This window comes from Bombina bombina, chromosome 11 (assembly GCF_027579735.1).
Source record: "Bombina bombina isolate aBomBom1 chromosome 11, aBomBom1.pri, whole genome shotgun sequence".
NCBI classification, from domain to species: Eukaryota; Metazoa; Chordata; class Amphibia; order Anura; family Bombinatoridae; genus Bombina; species Bombina bombina.
Window position 1 is genome coordinate 50,876,194 of NC_069509.1, and position 17,500 is coordinate 50,893,693.

The 17,500-nt window shown below is 40.8% G+C and overlaps 1 protein-coding gene across 3 annotated transcripts in view; it reads left to right on the forward strand.

Annotated features, from left to right (window-relative positions):
• Positions 1–10,673, forward strand: part of SBK1 (SH3 domain binding kinase 1) — a 131,327-nt gene extending 120,654 nt beyond the window's left edge. For all 3 annotated transcript variants that reach the window (XM_053695089.1, XM_053695090.1, XM_053695091.1), the window contains 2 exons: positions 6,036–6,238; positions 9,658–10,673. In XM_053695089.1, the coding sequence (XP_053551064.1) occupies positions 6,036–6,238; positions 9,658–10,437 (983 nt within the window). In that variant the 3' untranslated portion in view covers positions 10,438–10,673. The remainder of the gene's footprint in view (positions 1–6,035; positions 6,239–9,657) is intronic.
• The last annotated feature ends 6,827 nt before the right edge of the window (positions 10,674–17,500 follow it).

Here is a 17,500-nt window from a genome sequence, read left to right on the forward strand (position 1 = left end):
CTATGGGGAAACACTCTCTAAGTCTACACCTAACACCCTAACATGAACCCCGAGTCTAAACACCCTTAACCTTACACTTATTAATCCCTAATCTGCCGCCCCCGCTATCGCTGACACCTGCTGTATATTATTAACCCCTAATCTGCCGCTCCGTACACCGGCGCAACCTACATTATCCCTATGAACCCCTAATCTGCTGCCCCTAACATCGCCGACCCCTATACTATATTTATTACCCCCTAATCTGCCCCCCCCAACGTCGCCGCCACCTTACCTACACTTATTAAGCCCTAATCCGCCGACCGGACCTCGCCGCCACTATAATAATTGTATTAACCCCTAAACTGCTGCACTCCCGCCTCGCAAACACTATAATAAATTTTATTAACCCCTAATCTGCCCTCCCTAACATCGCCGCCACCTACCTACAATTATTAACCCCTAATCTCCCGCCCGCACCGTCGCCGCTACTATAATAAAATTATTAACCCCTAAACCTAACTCTAACCCTAACACCCCCCTAACATAAATATAATTTAAATTAAACAAAATAATATTCCTAAAATTAACTAAAATAATCCTATTTAAAACTAAATACTTACCTAGAAAATAAACCCTAATATAGCTACAATATAATTAATAATTACATTGTAGCTATTTTAGGATTTTTATTTATTTTACAGGCAACTTTGTATTTATTTTAACTAGGTACAATAGCTATTAAATAGTTAATAACTATTTAATAGCTACCTAGTTAAAATAAGTACAAAATTACCTGTAAAATAAATCCTAACCTAAGTTACAAATACACCTAACACTACACTATCATTAAATTAATTAAATAAATTACCTACAATTAGCTAACTTAAAATACAATAAAATAAACTATTCTATAATACAAAAAAACAAACACTAAATTACAAAAAATAAAAAAGAATTACAAGAACTTTAAACTAATTACACCTAATCTAAGCCCCCTAATAAAATAAAAAATCCCCCCAAAATAAAAAAATGCCCTACCCTATTCCAAACTACCAAAGTAATCAGCTCTTTTACCTGAAAATAAAAATACAATACCCCCCCAACATTACAACCCACCACCCACATACCCCTACTCTAACCCACCCAAACCCCCCTTAAAATACCTATCGCTAACCCCCTGAAGATCATCCTACCTTGAGTCGTCTTCACCCAGCCGAGCCGAATTCTTCATCCAAGGTGCGCAGAGGAGGTTCTTCATCCAAGCGGGGCAAAAAGAGGTCCTCCAGGCGGCGTCTTCAATCTTCATCCATCCGGAGCGGAGCGGAGCCATCTTCAAAGGAGACGACGTGGAGCCATCCTCTTCAACCGACGACTTCCCGACGAATGAAGGTTCCTTTAAGGGACGTCATCCAAGATGGCGTCCCTTCAAATCCGATTGGCCGATAGGATTCTATCAGCCAATCCGAATTAAGGTAGAAAAAATCTAATTGGCTGATGCAATCAGCCAATCAGATTGAAGTTCAATCCGATTGGATGATCCAATCAGCCAATCGTATTGAGCGTGCATTCTATTGGCTGGGCTGTTCCGATTGGATGACGTCCCTTAAAGGAACCTTCATTTGTCGGAAAGTCGTCGGTTAAAGAGGATGGCTCCGCGTCGGCTCCTTTGAAGATGGCTTCGCTCCACTCCGAATGGATGAAGATTGAAGACGCCGCCTGGATGAACACTTCTACCGGATGGAGGACCTCTTCTTGCCCCGCTTGGATGAAGACTTCTACCGGATGAAGGACCTCCTCTGCGCAAATTGGATGAAGAATTCGGCTCGGCTGGGTGAAGACGACTCAAGGTAGGATGATCTTCAGGGGGTTAGCGAAAGTTTTTTTTAAGGGGGGTTTGGGTGGGTGAGTAAATACTGATTAGCTCAATTTATGAAATATACATGGGCCCACTATTTTAGTAATCTAAAGTAAGCTAAGCCCTTACAATCCGAGGGCTAAATTACTTTTAAGTATTAACAACTGTTATAGTGGGCACCATAAGTCATATGCAATTATTGAGGCATGAATTCTATTATAAACATAGGCAAGCAAGTTAACAAGCGACAGACAGGAGAGACACGGCTACTCCTGCTGGACCCCTGACGCGCATTTCACAGAACGCTTCCTCAGAGGGGGTGCGGGCCGCTGCTACTCAGCGTAATTTGTGGGGCTGATTCGCCCACCTCTCAAACGTAATTGGTTGCCATTTCGTAGTTGAGTGCCTCTGATTCGTTCTTGGACCTATCAATCAAGGCAGCTAGCTCTGACGTATAGAGCTCTTATACGTGGTTAGTGGGTGTGTATAGTTAGGCGTGTTCATCATTATGTGATCTGATCCAATCACGCAGTGATAGGCAAGGGGTGTGTGTATTACATCGTAACGATTGAATGATCACCGTTCGTATATTACTTACAGCGATCACATAGAATTCCTTTTTGATTGAATATGGACATGTTAGGTTTCATTTATTATGGATCCTTATGTTGACATTATGATATTTGTGTATCTCGATGATAAGGAATATTTATGTACTTTACTGAAAGTATATAGATTGGTATCGCTACGAGTGAAAAATCTAGTGTGATGTGAACAAAGTACTAGATCATTGACTTGTTGCCATAATGATTAGAAATTCCCTTGGACTATGTTAAAGAAACAACAGCAGGTTCTCAATTTAAATAGACAGATAATTTAACAGTATATAATATCCATAGATTACGTAACTCCACTGTCTATACGATGCCTTGTACATATTTCTAGTGTCCCCAGAGAAAGTAACCACCTCTGATGTGAGGAGCAAACGGACAGTATTGTACAATATCTGTATCTTATAGATGGTATAGTGAGATCTCAACAAAATATACCTACCTGTGTAGGTAGGTGGCGGCGATGTTAGGGAGGGCAGATTAGGGGTTAATACTATTTATTCTAGTTTTTGCGAGGCGGGAGTGCGGCGGTTTAGGGGTTAATACATTTATTATAGTGGCGGCGAGGTTTGGTCGGCAGATTAGGGGTTAATAAGTGTAGTTAAGGTGGCGGTGACGTTGAGGGGGGAGATTAGGGGTTAATAAATAAAATGTAGGTGTCGGCGATGTTAGGGGCAGCAGATTAGGGGTTCATAGGAATAATGTAGGTGGCGGCGGTGTCCGGTCGGCAGATTAGGAGTTAAAAAATTTTATTTGAGTGGCGGCGAAGTGGGGGGGCCTCGGTTTAGGGGTACATAGGTAGTTTAAGGGTGTTAGTGTACTTTGTAGCACAGTAGTTAAGAGCTTTATATTCCAGCGTTAACCCATAAAGCTCTTAACTTCTGACTTTTTTTTGCGGCTGGAGTCTTGTCGGTAGAGGGTTTACCGCTCACTTCTTCCAAGACTCCAAATACCAGCGTTAGGCAGATCCCATTGAAAAGATAGGATACGCAATTGGCGTAAGGGGATCTGCGGTAGCCTGGAGTCTCGGTGAGGAAGTGAGCGTTAGACCCTTTCCTGGCTGACTCTAAATACCAGCGGACGGCCAAAAGCAGCGTTAGGACCCCTTAACGCTGCTTTTGACGGCTAACGCAGAACTCTAAATCTAGCCGATTGAGATTATAAAATAAAATGATAAATCTTATATAGAAAAAAACTCTACAATATACTTTCATTATTTATTTTTTCCCATTTTCATGTAATTTCATTTGAAAATTATGAGCTTTTCAGTTCCTGTTAGAAATGGAAGTGCAGAACACAGTTATATCCCACACAGCCATTGGCTGCACCTCTAGTGGCCTATTTATAACTGTCTCTAATTGGCCACAGTAGAGAAGGTAACCTAAATGTAACCTAAGTTACAACATGGCAACTCCCATTGTTTTATAGGCACTAAGGGGTAACAGTACAGTCCAGCCTCGAAATACCAGGCAATCCCTCTCTGAACAAGGGAAACGGCAAACCCCAGACGTACGTTTCGGCCTAGTGTGGGCCTTGTCAGTGAGGTGCAGCCATATCCCTCTAGGCGCACTGACGAGGCCCACAATCGGCCAAAACGTACGTCTGGGGTTTTGCCGTTTATCTTGTTCAGAGAGGGATTGCCTGGTATTTCGGGGCTGGACTGTACTGTTAAGTCAGGATCAGACTGATATGCTAGAGGAAAGTTCTTCTCATGTTGAGCAAAAAGAGGCTCCTGCTTGGGTGGTAACTAGCCATAGAACAAGCTATTATGCTATTGTTCATTCCCAGGTTGAGCACTTCTCTCTTTTTATTTATGCAAATTATGACTCTTAGGGAAGTCTCCCTAAGTGTGATGCAGGAATCCAGACGTGGACCCGTTGCTCAGTGTGCCTAGAGGGATATGGCTGCACCTCACTGACGAGGCCCACACTAGGCCAAAACGTACGTCTGGGGTTTTGCTGTTTCTCTCATTCAGAGAGGGAATGCCTGGTATTTCTGGACTGTACTGTGAAGTCAGGATCAGACTGATATGCAACAGGAAAGTTCTTCTCTGTGAATGTCACATGTTGAGCAAAAAGAGGCTGCTTCTTGGGTGGTATCTAGCCATAGAACAAGCTATTATGTTATTGCTCGTTCCCAGGTTGAGCGCTTTTCCCTTTTTATTTAGACAGTTATAAATAGTTCACTAGAGTGTGCAGCCAATGGCTGTGTAGAATATAACAGTGTTCTGCACTTCCATTTATAACAGGAACTGAAATGCTCATAATTTCAGAATTGAATTACAGGAAAAGAGGACAAAATAAATAATGAAAGTACCGTATATTGCAGAGGTTTAATATATATATATACACACTATATGCACACAGTTTATAATTTTATATTACCATCTCATAGTGTTTAATGTCCATTTAATAAAGATGCAGGGCTCGTGGTAGCAATTAGTGCTCCGAAAATTAACCAGAGATCAGATTCAAATTTAAGTGTAGTGTTTGTTTTTATATAAAAAAAAACAACTTACCAGGAAAAGTTCAGTGACCTAAATATGTGTAGCTTAGAGGAGAGATGGGAAAGAGGATATGTTGGTAGCTTTCAAGTATGTTAAGGGACTGAGGCTCTGAGTATTTTTTACAATTCCAGAACAACGGGTCCTGATCTCAAGCTGAAGGGCAGCAGGTTCAGGTGTAATTTGCAGGAGTGCTTCTTCACAAAAATGGTGGTTGATTCATGGAATAAACTTCCATTAGAGGTGGTAAAGACAAACCCTATGTGTTACTTCAAGAATACCTAGGATAAGCAGGAGGTTACCGTAAAGAACAATACGTTTTTATACTTTTAGAAAATTTGGGGCAGATTTGCCATCAAAATCTATTTTTCTATGTTTATACATATGCAACCCACATAGAGATGGAGGGAGAAGATTACTGAAATAGCAGTTCTTTTTCTCTAAGTAAGTGTATCGGTAATAAGGTATTGTGAACTCTACTGTAGCAAATCAATCTAGGACACTGGTTTTCAAACCTGTTCTCAGGCCTCCCTAATAGGCCACATTTTGAGGATATCTGAACTAGAGCACAGGTTAAATAATTAGCTGAAATAAATGTTTTTTTTACCTACTCTCATCCAAGCTATTCCCGAAAATCTGGCCTGTTGGGGAGGCCTGAGTACAGGATTGAAAACCAGTGGTCTAGTGGCACAGATCCAGATAAGGTTACAGGATACCCTCTGAATGCCGGTTTCCCCATCCAAAGAGCTTTTTTGAATTGTAGCCACCTTCAACCTTTTCCATAATTCCCCAAAGCACACATTCTTAGTTCCACTTTTCGCCAACTGTCACAAAAACTAATGCACAGTGCTGAATGTGTCCCATGGGTTGCCAGTTGGTGATCCCTGAGTTAACGCACTAAGAACAATAGAGGACATTTGCATGAGAGAGACATACGTACAGGTAGCATGCGGGTTGATTAGAGAGGATATGCAATAACTATTTCTTAGAGAACATTGATACCATATTGTGATTATTAAGATGCAAGCAGTACAAGTATTGAGAAGATGCTCTAACCCAACTGTGTCCCTCTTTACTTCAACAGGCAACAAGATGGCTTTGAAATTTGTGAATAAGAACAAGACAAAGCTGAAGAGCTTCTTGAGAGAGTTTAGTGTGACCAGCGCTCTCTCCTGCAGCCCCTTCATCATAAGAGCATTTCATGTCCTGTTCCAGACAGAGGAGTGCTACGTTTTCGCTCAGGAGTATGCTCCAGCGGGAGACCTTTTTGATATCATCCCTCCGCAGGTGACTAGTGATAACATGTAATCCTGAGTGTGTATATCTGGGTTTGATATAGCAATACAGCATATATTTATTTACAGGGACATTAAACTGCAACAAGAACAATCACTTGTTATTCCTGTGTGTGTGAAGGAACAATGTGCTGCTAAACATGCATGCCATAATTTGTTAGGTACTGTAATGTGAATTTTGTTCTCTTTGTGTTGGCATAACTTCATATTTGTGAGTGTGGTCATCTTTGTGTTGGTGCATATGTCTGAGTGTTGTGTTGTATTTCTGTTGGTGTGTCTGCATATGTGTGAGTATTGTGTTGTATTTCTGTTGGTGTGTCTGCATATGTGTGAGTATTGTGTTGTATTTTTGTGTTGATGTGTCTTTATATGTGTGTGTGTTGTGTTGTCTTTCTGTTGGTGTGTCTGTATATGTGTGAGTATTGTGTTGTATTTCTGTTGGTGTGTCTGTATATGTGTGAGTATTGTGTTGTATTTTTGTGTTGATGTGTCTTTATATGTGTGTGTGTTGTGTTGTCTTTCTGTTGGTGTGTCTGTATATGTGTGAGTGTTGTGTTGTATTTCTGTAGATGTGTCTGCATATGTGTGAGTGTTGTGTTGTATTTCTATTGGTGTGTCTGCATATGTGTGAGTATTGTGTTGTATTTTTGTTGATGTGTCTGTATATGTGTGTGTGTTGTTGTGTTGTCTTTCTGTTGGTGTGTCTGTATATGTGTGAGTGCTGTGTTGTATTTCTGTTGATGTGTCTGTTGTCTTTGTGTTCATATGTCTGCATATGTGTGAGTGTTGTCTTTGTGTTGATGTGTCTGCATATGTGTGAGTGCTGTCTTTGTGTTGATGTGTCTGCATATGTGTGAGTGTTGTCTTTGTGTTGATGTGTCTGCATATGTGTGAGTGTTGTCTTTGTGCTGATGTGTCTGCATATGTGTGAGTGTTGTCTTTGTGCTGATGTGTCTGCATATGTGTGAGTGTTGTCTTTGTGTTGATGTGTCTGCATATGTGTGAGTGTTGTCTTTGTGCTGATGTGTCTGCATATGTGTGAGTGCTGTCTTTGTGTCGATGTGTCTGCATTTAAATGAGTGTTGTCTTTGTGTTGATGTTTCTGCATATGTGTATTGTGTTGTCTTTGTGTCGATGTGTCTGCATTTAAATGAGTGTTGTCTTTGTGTCGATGTTTCTGCATATGTGTATTGTGTTGTCTTTGTGTTGATGTGTCTGTATATGTGTGAGTGCTGTCTTTGTGTCGATGTGTCTGCATTTAAATGGGTGTTGTCTTTGTGTTGATGTGTCTGCATTTAAATGAGTGTTGTCTTTGTGTCGATGTTTCTGCATATGTGTATTGTGTTGTCTTTGTGCTGATGTGTCTGCATATGTGTGAGTGTTGTCTTTGTGCTGATGTGTCTGCATATGTGTGAGTGTTGTCTTTGTGCTGATGTGTCTGAATATGTGTGAGTGTTGTCTTTGTGTTGATGTGTCTGTATATGTGTGAGTGTTGTCTTTGTGTTGATGTGTCTGCATATGTGTGAGTGTTGTCTTTGTGTTGATGTGTCTGCATATGTGTGAGTGTTGTCTTTGTGCTGATGTGTCTGCATATGTGTGAGTGCTGTCTTTGTGTCGATGTGTCTGCATTTAAATGAGTGTTGTCTTTGTGTCGATGTTTCTGCATATGTGTATTGTGTTGTCTTTGTGTTGATGTGTCTGCATATGTGTGAGTGTTGTCTTTGTGTTGATGTGTCTGCATTTAAATGAGTGTTGTCTTTGTGTCAATGTGTCTGCATATGTGTGAGTATTGTGTTGTCTTTGTGTTGATGTTTCTGCATATGTGTGAGTATTGTGTTGTCTTTGTGTTGATGTTTCTGCATATGTGTGAGTATTGTGTTGTCTTTGTGTTGATGTTTCTGCATATGTGTGAGTATTGTGTTGTCTTTGTGTCGATGTGTCTGCATATGTGTGAGTATTGTGTTGTCTTTGTGTTGATGTGTCTGCATATGTGTGAGTATTGTGTTGTCTTTGTGTCGATGTGTCTGCATATGTGTGAGTATTGTGTTGTCTTTGTGTTGATGTTTCTGCATATGTGTGAGTATTGTGTTGTCTTTGTGCTGATGTGTCTGCATATGTGTGAGTGCTGTCTTTGTGTCGATGTGTCTGCATTTAAATGAGTGTTGTCTTTGTGTCAATGTGTCTGCATATGTGTGAGCATTGTGTTGTCTTTGTGTTGATGTGTCTGTATTATGTGAGTGCTGTGTTGTCTTTCTTTTGTTATGTCTGCATATGAAAGAGTGTTGCCTTTGTGTTGATCTGGCTCAATATGAGTTTGTGTAGTTGTCTTTGTGTCTGCATATGAAAGAGTGTTGTATATGTTTGAGTGTGCTTGTCTTTGTGTTGATATGTCTGCATATTTGTGAATTTGGTTACCTTTGGGGAGTCTGTAGTTTTCGGTTGTCTGGATATTTGAGAGTGCGGTTGTCTTTGTGTTGACTTGTCTGGATATTTTAGATTGTGGTTTTCCTTATGTTGGTTTATCCAGATATTTACAAGTGCAGTTGTCTCTATGTTAACTTGTCTGAGTATTTAAGAGTGTGGGTGTCTTTTTGGGATTTTTGAGAGTGGTTTTTTTTGTGTTGACTTGTCAAGTTATGTGGAGCTGCCTTTGTGCTTATTAGGTTAATTGTTTCATATATTTGCATATTTTGTGTATTAATTAGACTAGCTATGTGTAAATGTATGTATATATATATATATATATATATATGTGTTGTAGGATGAATATTTGAGACTGTAACTATGTACTGATTGGGTTGATAGTATATGTGTGAGTTTGGTTACTATATATTAGGCTGGCAGGTTATGAGTAAGGTTGGAGATATGCATTTGGTTTTGTTTAATATGCGCAGATTTGGTTAGTGGAAGTTATTTTGGATGTTGCTTATGATGTTGTTTTTCTATCTGCCTATGTGTAGGTGGGTTGGCTCTGCATAGCTGTGATTAATTAATGGCTCAGCTATTTATGTTTTGTTGCACTTGGCTATGTGTTGATTAATTTTGCTTGATCCCTGAAAAGTTGACTCTGTGTTTGATAGTTTGGTTCAGCATATGCTCATATGGTTGGTTAATTGTTTTGAACACATATGTCTATGTTAATTTGGTTGAAGTATTTGACCATGTTTGTTGGTTTTGAGTGGTTTGGCATATTGTCTTTACTTATCTTCTATAATGTCTTGATCTGGTGGAGGTGGAAAAAGTTTGGTTATTTGGATCTGGTTAGATTAGTTCAATTTGCTACATCTTGACGATGGTAACTATTTGGAGGACCAATCATTGCTTGGTTGAGTGGTTTATATCTCCTGTGACATTTATGATTAGCTTTCAGTGAGACATAAGTTAATTTTCATCTCTTTCATATCTTCACAGGTCGGTCTTCCAGAGGACATGGTAAAGCGCTGTGTGCAGCAGCTAGGTCTTGCTTTAGACTTCATGCACAGCAAAAGTCTGGTTCATCGTGACATAAAACCTGAGAATGTCCTTCTCTTTGACCGGGAGTGCCGTCGGGTAAAACTAGCTGACTTTGGTATGACAAGGAAAGTTGGCTGCCGTGTGAAGAGGGTAAGCGGCACAATTCCATACACTGCACCTGAGGTTTGCCAGGCTGGACGCTCAGAGGGATTCCCAGTAGAAACAAGCTTGGATGTCTGGGCTTTTGGGGTGCTTATCTTCTGTGTTCTTACTGGAAACTTTCCTTGGGAGTCTGCATCACCTGGAGATGCATTTTTTGAGGAGTTTGTACACTGGCAGAAGGGACGTCTACCTGGACTTCCCTCACAATGGCGCCGGTTTTCTGACAATGCTCTGCGGATGTTTCAACGCCTTCTAGCGTTGGAGTCAGAAAAAAGGAGCCCTGTTAAGGAGGTTTTCTTCTACATTAAGTATGATCTGCTTTCTGAGGCAAGACGTAGACCTTCTTACCGCTCTAGAAAGCATACTGGAGATAAAGTTCCATCAGCACCACAACGTCATGAAAACCCAACCCCTTTGAAGAGGACAATTCTCACTGAAGGAGGCTCATCCCCTCGTGCCCCTCACACTCTTCCAGAGTCTAGCCAGGCATCTTCTGGTACTGGCAGGACCGATGGTCGACAAGATAAAAGCAAAGCTCAGATGCTGCTAGCCACTGCAATTGAGATCTGTGTATAGAGGGTTCTTGTTGGATGCTGACACTTTATGATCTGATATAATTACTCCCATATGAGTCCATTTCTTGTTCAGGACTTAAACGATACTGTCTGTATGGGGAGAAAACAGTCTTGAGCCTATAAGCAAAAAATATATATATTGTTGCACAGGTGAAGGAATTAACTATTTAGCCAGCTTTAGGACAGTGGGTAAAAGAGCTGCTTAAGCAGATCTTGAAAATAAAGACATTAAAAGTAGCATATTTTCACCCTTTTCTGCCTCAGAATTAAGGACCAGAAACCTTCAAGCCATGAGCTTTGGCGACAGAATTGCCGGATTTCCAGTAGACTGAAACACCAAAAAAACCTAACAACTATAGGATAATATTGCAAGGCTCACAATGCACACTTGGCAATGGTTTACTCTACAAAGTGGTCAGCCCAGGCCGGGTTATTGCAATCTGTCTACTCATCTCTGCCCAGCCAAACACTATAGTGAGGGCAGTGTTAGTCTACGTTTTCATCATACACTCTTTCTTCCAATTCACAGTAGATAATTACTGGACAGGTTAAAATGCAGAGTCCATGCAAGACTCCCCTCCTATGATATTCATCCCACCAGACTAACAAGGGCTTGCAACACAGCACGGTCAGTGTATTAATAGGATAAACAGGGTTATCTCTGACTATAAGGACTCTATCATTAGTGGAAGATGCAACACCCCCTTCCCCTTTTTATAAGATGTAAGGTCACTTCTCACCATTGCTACACACATATCGCAAATTAGTCTTTTATTTGAATGTTATACATTTTCTATATCAGTAAGCTAAGATATACCCAAATCACTTGTTTTATTTGCATATTTAGGCCTTTAAAACTGGTGTGAACCATATAATTGGCAAGGCAGCTTTCTGTATGATATAATTCTGATTGGTTGAAGGCTGAACCAATAAGTGCTCACTGTTCAGTTTCTTGTATGTGCAACAAAAGGTCTTGTGTCGATGTTAAACCTTTTTTTATTGGCTAATGTACAGCATGCATATGGAGCAATCCTTAGACAATTGTGTGACGTGAGCCCTTATAGGCGCAGGCAGTTTCCATGGCAACACAGAGCCTGCCGCATAAGACTCAGGAGTTCTTTAACCCCTTGACTTCCAGAAGATTTAATAATCCAGCTTTGAAAACATAATTTATGCTTACCAGATAAATTCCTTTCCTTCCTGGCAGGGAGAGTCCACGACTTAATTCCTCACTGTTGAGAAATACAACACCTGGCCACCAGGAGGAGGCAAAGACACCCCAGCCAAAGGCTTAAATATTCCTCCCACTTCCCCTATCCCCCAGTCATTCTGCAAGAGGATAAGGAAAAGTAGGAGAAACATCAGGGTATAAAGGTGCTAGAAGAAATAATATAAAAAAGGGAGCCACCCATCAATACATAAATTATAGACGGGTCGTGGACTCTCCCTGCCAGGAAGGAAATTAATTTATCTGGTAAGCATAAATTATGTTTTCCTTCCATAAGGCAGGGAGAGTCCACGACTTCATTCCTTACTGTTGGGAAAACTATACCCAAGTTCCAGAGTACACTGAATAAATAACGGGAGAGAACAGAAAAAAAGAGACCGACCCTATTCTGAGGGCACGGCAGCCTGCAAAACTTTTCTCCCGGAAGCAAACACATCAAACTTGTAAAATTTAGAAAAAGTGTGTAAGGAGGACCAGGTAGCCGCCTTACAAATCCGATCCATTGAGGCTTTGTTCTTCAAAGCCCAAGAGGAAACCACTGCTCTAGTGGAATGAGCTGTTATCCTCTCAGGAGGCTGTCGTCTCGTTCTCTCATAGGCTAAGCGGATGACACGCCTAATCCAGAAAGATAGAGAAGTCGTATTAGCCTTCTGCCCCTTGCGCTTTCCCGTATAGATGACAAACAAAGAGGAAGATTGTCTGAATTCCTTAGTAGCCTGAAGATAGAACTTCACAAGGAAGGAACAACAATTTCTTGATTAATGTTACGATTCGACACCACCTTAGGGAGGAACCCTTCCAAATCTTTTGGCACTGTTCTGCCACCTCCTAAAGTGACGAAAGGCAAAGAATGATTGGGGGATAGGAGAAGTGGGAGGGATATTTAAGCCTTTGGATGGGGTGTCTTTGCCTCCTCCTGGTGGCCAGGTGTTGTATTTCCCAACAGTAAGGAATGAAGTTGTGGACTCTCCCTGCCTTATGGAAGGAAAATCACATGTGGATGATTTAAACAAAATGTTCAATACTTTAAATATTTTCAAGAATTTTTAGATATGAGATATATTCCCATAATAAGATGTCCGTTTTAGTTGCTGCCTGTCTTGCCCTGTTGTTTGTCTTCATATTAAGTTCATATTAAGAACTGGGGGCCCAATAGTTTTATAACAGAAGGGACATGTGACTTACTCTGTTTAGGAATAACCTTCCTCTGCTTATCTGAATACTTCACATCTCTCCTTCCCCTCAAGACTTGATCTGAGACAAATCAGAGAGTGTGTTGCACATACAAGCAAGTAAAGCATGTCGAGAATTGGGTTATATTAGCTACTTAATCCTGAACTCAAGCTTTTGGGAAAGGTAAAGGGTTGTTTTTAACCCTTTTGTTGTGTGCTTCTTAACAGGAGTTACTTTTCTAGTAAGTGGCTAGCAAAACACTGCGTTGCAGTCATTCTGGGACTTAAGAGGTTAATGTGGTAGCAAGCATTCCATCCTTAACCCAAACACTGCCTATGCAGAGCACATGTAGCTACGTGTATTGTTGTGTTCGTCTGTGATGTTTTAGGCAATAGATGCCTATTGTGTATAAGTCTCTATGTGTTAACATATTCATATAAACCTTTCATTGCTTGGGCATCCCATGACACCAGCGGTAGGGTGCTAGTGAACTGGCATCCCAGTCCGGTGGGTTGATGTGGGCTAGCCGTGTGGCCTCCTTAAACAGGACAAGCGATCAAATGTAGCACTTCTAACAGATCATATTAGCATACTAAAGGGGGTTACCTCAGTCTGTGTGAGAAATAGACCCTACATATTTGCTCTGTGTGGTGTATGAAAAGTTGCCCACCCGTATGTCAGTGTCACACAGAGAGTGGGTGTCCAATAGTCTGTCAGTGTCGCACAGAGAGTGGGTGTCCTACAGTCTGTCACTGTTACACAGAGACTGGATGTCCCACAGTCTGTCAGTGTCACACAGAAAGTGGGTGTCCCACAGTCTGTCAGTGTCACACAGAGAATGGGTGTCATACAGTCTGTCAGTGTCACACAGAGAGAGGGTGTCCCACAGTCTGTCAGTGTCACACAGAAAGGGGGTGTCCCATAGTCTGTCAGTGTTACACAGAAAGGGGGTGTCCCACAGTCTGTCAGTGTCACACAGAGAGTGGGTGTCCCACAGTCTGTCAGTGTCACTTGACACAAAGAGTGGGTGTCCCACAGTCTGTCAGTGTCACACAGAGAGTTGGTGTCCTACATTCTGTCAGTGTCACACACAGAGTGGATGTTCCACAGTCTTTCAGTGTCACACAAAGAGTGGGTGTCCCACAGTCTGTTATTGTCTTGCAGTGGGTGGGTCTCTCACAGTCTGTCAGTGTCACACAGTGGAAGAACTTCACATAGCCTTTGTTACATAGGGAAAGGGAATCCTTTAGCTTATGATGAATAGGGAGGGCTCTCTGTACATCAGTAGAATAGATTCAGCTTACTCTCATGTGAGACAAATCTGTGCAATTCAGTTTTTGAGAAAGTTCTATTTAGTGTAAATGATCTCTCCAAATCAAGATCATCTCTCTCTGGTGTTTGCCATGAAGACTGAAGTGCTTTGTCTCATTGGAGAATTCTCTGAAACCAAATGAAAATGAGCTAGTGTCACACAAATCACACGTTACATTAGGAGAGAGGTTCCCTCACTTTATTGGAGTCAGATTGTGAGACGGTCTCTGCCACTTAGTCAGTCCACATATTTTCTGCTCAGTCTGTGCAATGCTCAGCAACACTTTCCACAGACTCTCAGTGTCCTACAGTGAGTGGATACTCTATATGTGCCCCAAGTGAGAGAATATCTGTCTCTAATACTCAGAATGTCTCAGTTTCTCCTGTGACATAGATAGAGGATCTTTTAAGCTTGTGTGACACTGAGAGAGTCTCACTCAACCTATAGGTGCTGCTCAAAAATATAGACTATATCTGCCTCTGTATTACAGACTCACACAGTGAGGGAATCTCTCTCATTCTTATACTCAGAGTGTCTTTCTTATTTTGCATCTATTGTATAGATGGTAGCCTCCCCATGTGACACACACAAAGGTCTTCCTTGTGTTGTCAGTACAGATTAGGGAGTCTCAATCAGTCGGCAATTCCATCTGTGAGGGGCTTCCTCAGTTACATTGTGTAGCACAAAGACTAGTTGCTGTTGATACCATCTGTGAGGGGCTTCCTCAGTTACATTGTGTAGCACAAAGACTAGTTGCTGTTGATACCATCTGTGAGGGGCTTCCTCAGTTACATTGTGTAGCACAAAGACTAGTTGCTGTTGATACCATCTGTGAGGGGCTTCCTCAGTTACATTGTGTAGCACAAAGACTAGTTGCTGTTGATACCATCTGTGAGGGGCTTCCTCAGTTACATTGTGTAGCACAAAGACTAGTTGCTGTTGATACCATCTGTGAGGGGCTTCCTCAGTTACATTGTGTAGCACAAAGACTAGTTGCTGTTAATATCACATTGGCTTCTTAGTGACACACATATCACAACAAAAAGCTGAAGTAACACTCCTTCCATACTTAGTCATTTATACAACATTTCTCAGAAGTTCCTCTTCATTTTCAGGGCGTCCTGTCAAGGCCTAAAGCAAATACAAACTTGTGTAAAGGGCTACAGCGTTACTAGCAAAAAAGTGTCGTCATTCCTGAGGAAAGACTGCTAGTCATAACAGTGCGAAGAACAAATCAGATTCAAAATGGCCGACCTCCAGCTTTGTTCCTTCTGGGTTTTTTAAATAAAGAGGAGAATTATCCAGGAAAAGAAAATATTAGTCACATCTATATAAACTGTTGAAATGTGTTTTATTTTTTATTTATTTAGTAAAAGTAAGTCGTCAGAGCACAATCTCAGTTTGCATTTACCTGGCATTAAAACTCGGAAACACATACTGAATCTGAAATCTACAAACGGTTTCTTCCTCTGGAGTGAGATGCTGAACTCTGAAAAACAGGTGGTATCAAAATCTTAAGTAGCAAAATCCCCTTTTTGCCTTAGACGTCTTCAATGTTCACCAATATTAGTGCAATAATGTAGATAAGGTGATAATTGATAAACTTTTTAACTTAAGTGTACAAATATTTCTGATTTCAGGTTAGGGGCTAGCTTAGAAATGTTACCTCAGTTTTAGCTGACCTGTTAAAAAAATATATAGCGGTGTATAGATGTAGTCATGAAAAAAAAAGAAGAAAAACAAAACAAATATTAATAAATATAAATATATATTCCTTGATGTGGACTCTGTTTAAATGTGAATATTATGTTTTTCTCTATGTACCTCAAATGCGCTGTAAAGACAGACTTCATCTCAGTCAAATACTGCTCTCCATGTTAATTAAAAGTTAGTTAAAAGTGCACAAAAGAAAATGCTTTGATGTGTTAGTGAATTTTATTATTGTGCTATTGCTTGCAGATAACTATGTTTAACCCCTGAAAAGTGAATAAACATATTGCTAAAGTCTGCTCCAAAGCAGCAATGCACTACTGTGAGCTAGCTGAACACATCTGGTGAGCTAATGCAGGGCTTGATAAACCCAGGAGCCAGGGAGCCACTGGCTCCTAGAATTCTGACTCTGGCTCCTAACTTTTTAGATTATTGTCCATATATCTATATATGCTAAAAAATAAAAATGTAGCATAATTTGCAATAATTATATATGGTTCTAAATCTGAAATAAAATTGAATGCTAGTTAGTTTAATGTATTAGCTAACAGTGAGCTACCGCTATCTGGCTGGCAAGGGGTTAAGCTTGCTGGATGAATTTGTTGGGTTAAAGTCTTCATTTTCTAAATTACATAAAGTAAATTATATATACGATAAAATAAGTGACCTTTAAATGCAAAACTATGCCCTGTGTCATTTTCACAGCTTTCATTAAACCCTTATAAAAAGATATATTTATAAAGGTATGGGCACGCAAGTTCCCAGCCAGGGAATCTGTCTGTTCTCAGTTTGCAGGATGCGGTGATTAAATGTAAGATAGAAAAACAGCTCACTTGTGCTAAACTGACACTTGCACTCACTTGATTGATCTGATGAGTCCGGAGTAATTGTAATTTGATACCTCTCAGGTGCAGTTGAGGTTAGGAATAGCTGTTTTATGATAGAAATTGGGGAAGAGTTAAAGGCCCCTATTTATCAAAGGTCTTGCGGACCTGATCCGACATCGCTGAATGCGGAGAGCAATACGCTCTCCACATTTAACATTGCCCAAGCAGCTCGCAAGAGCTGCTGGTGCAATGCCGCCCCCTGCTAACTCGCGGCCAATGGACCGCCAGCAGGGGGTGTCAATCAACCTGATCGTACTCGATCGGGTTGAATTGTGGCGATTCCTGCCACATAACTGCTGTTTCTGGCGAGTCTGCAGGCTCGCAAGAAACACGGGGCATCAAGCTCCATTCGAAGCTTGATAGATAGGCCCCAAAGAGATGGTAAGCACCCGGTAGATTGACTTGTAAAAATCAAATCTGCATACAATTGCAAGCTAAAACGCTGTAAACATTTGAATCATAACTACTTACTTTATTAAAAAATAAGATTCTCTCTGCCCCCAATAAGATTTCCTCTGCACAGCAGTGATGTGTAGCGCAGTCCCACCTGCTCTAAACATCAGACATGATGGGTTTTCCCGATCATGAGGGTAAATTGCGCATGTGCCAAAACAATTCCTGATTGCCAGCAAAGTAATAGCATGCGTGTTCCATGAAAACCAGCGGAGCTCATTAAAATCAGCAAGCCATACGGCAAACCATTTAATTGGAGGACTAAATCAGATGTCCAAAAAAAAAAAAAAATTAGACAAAT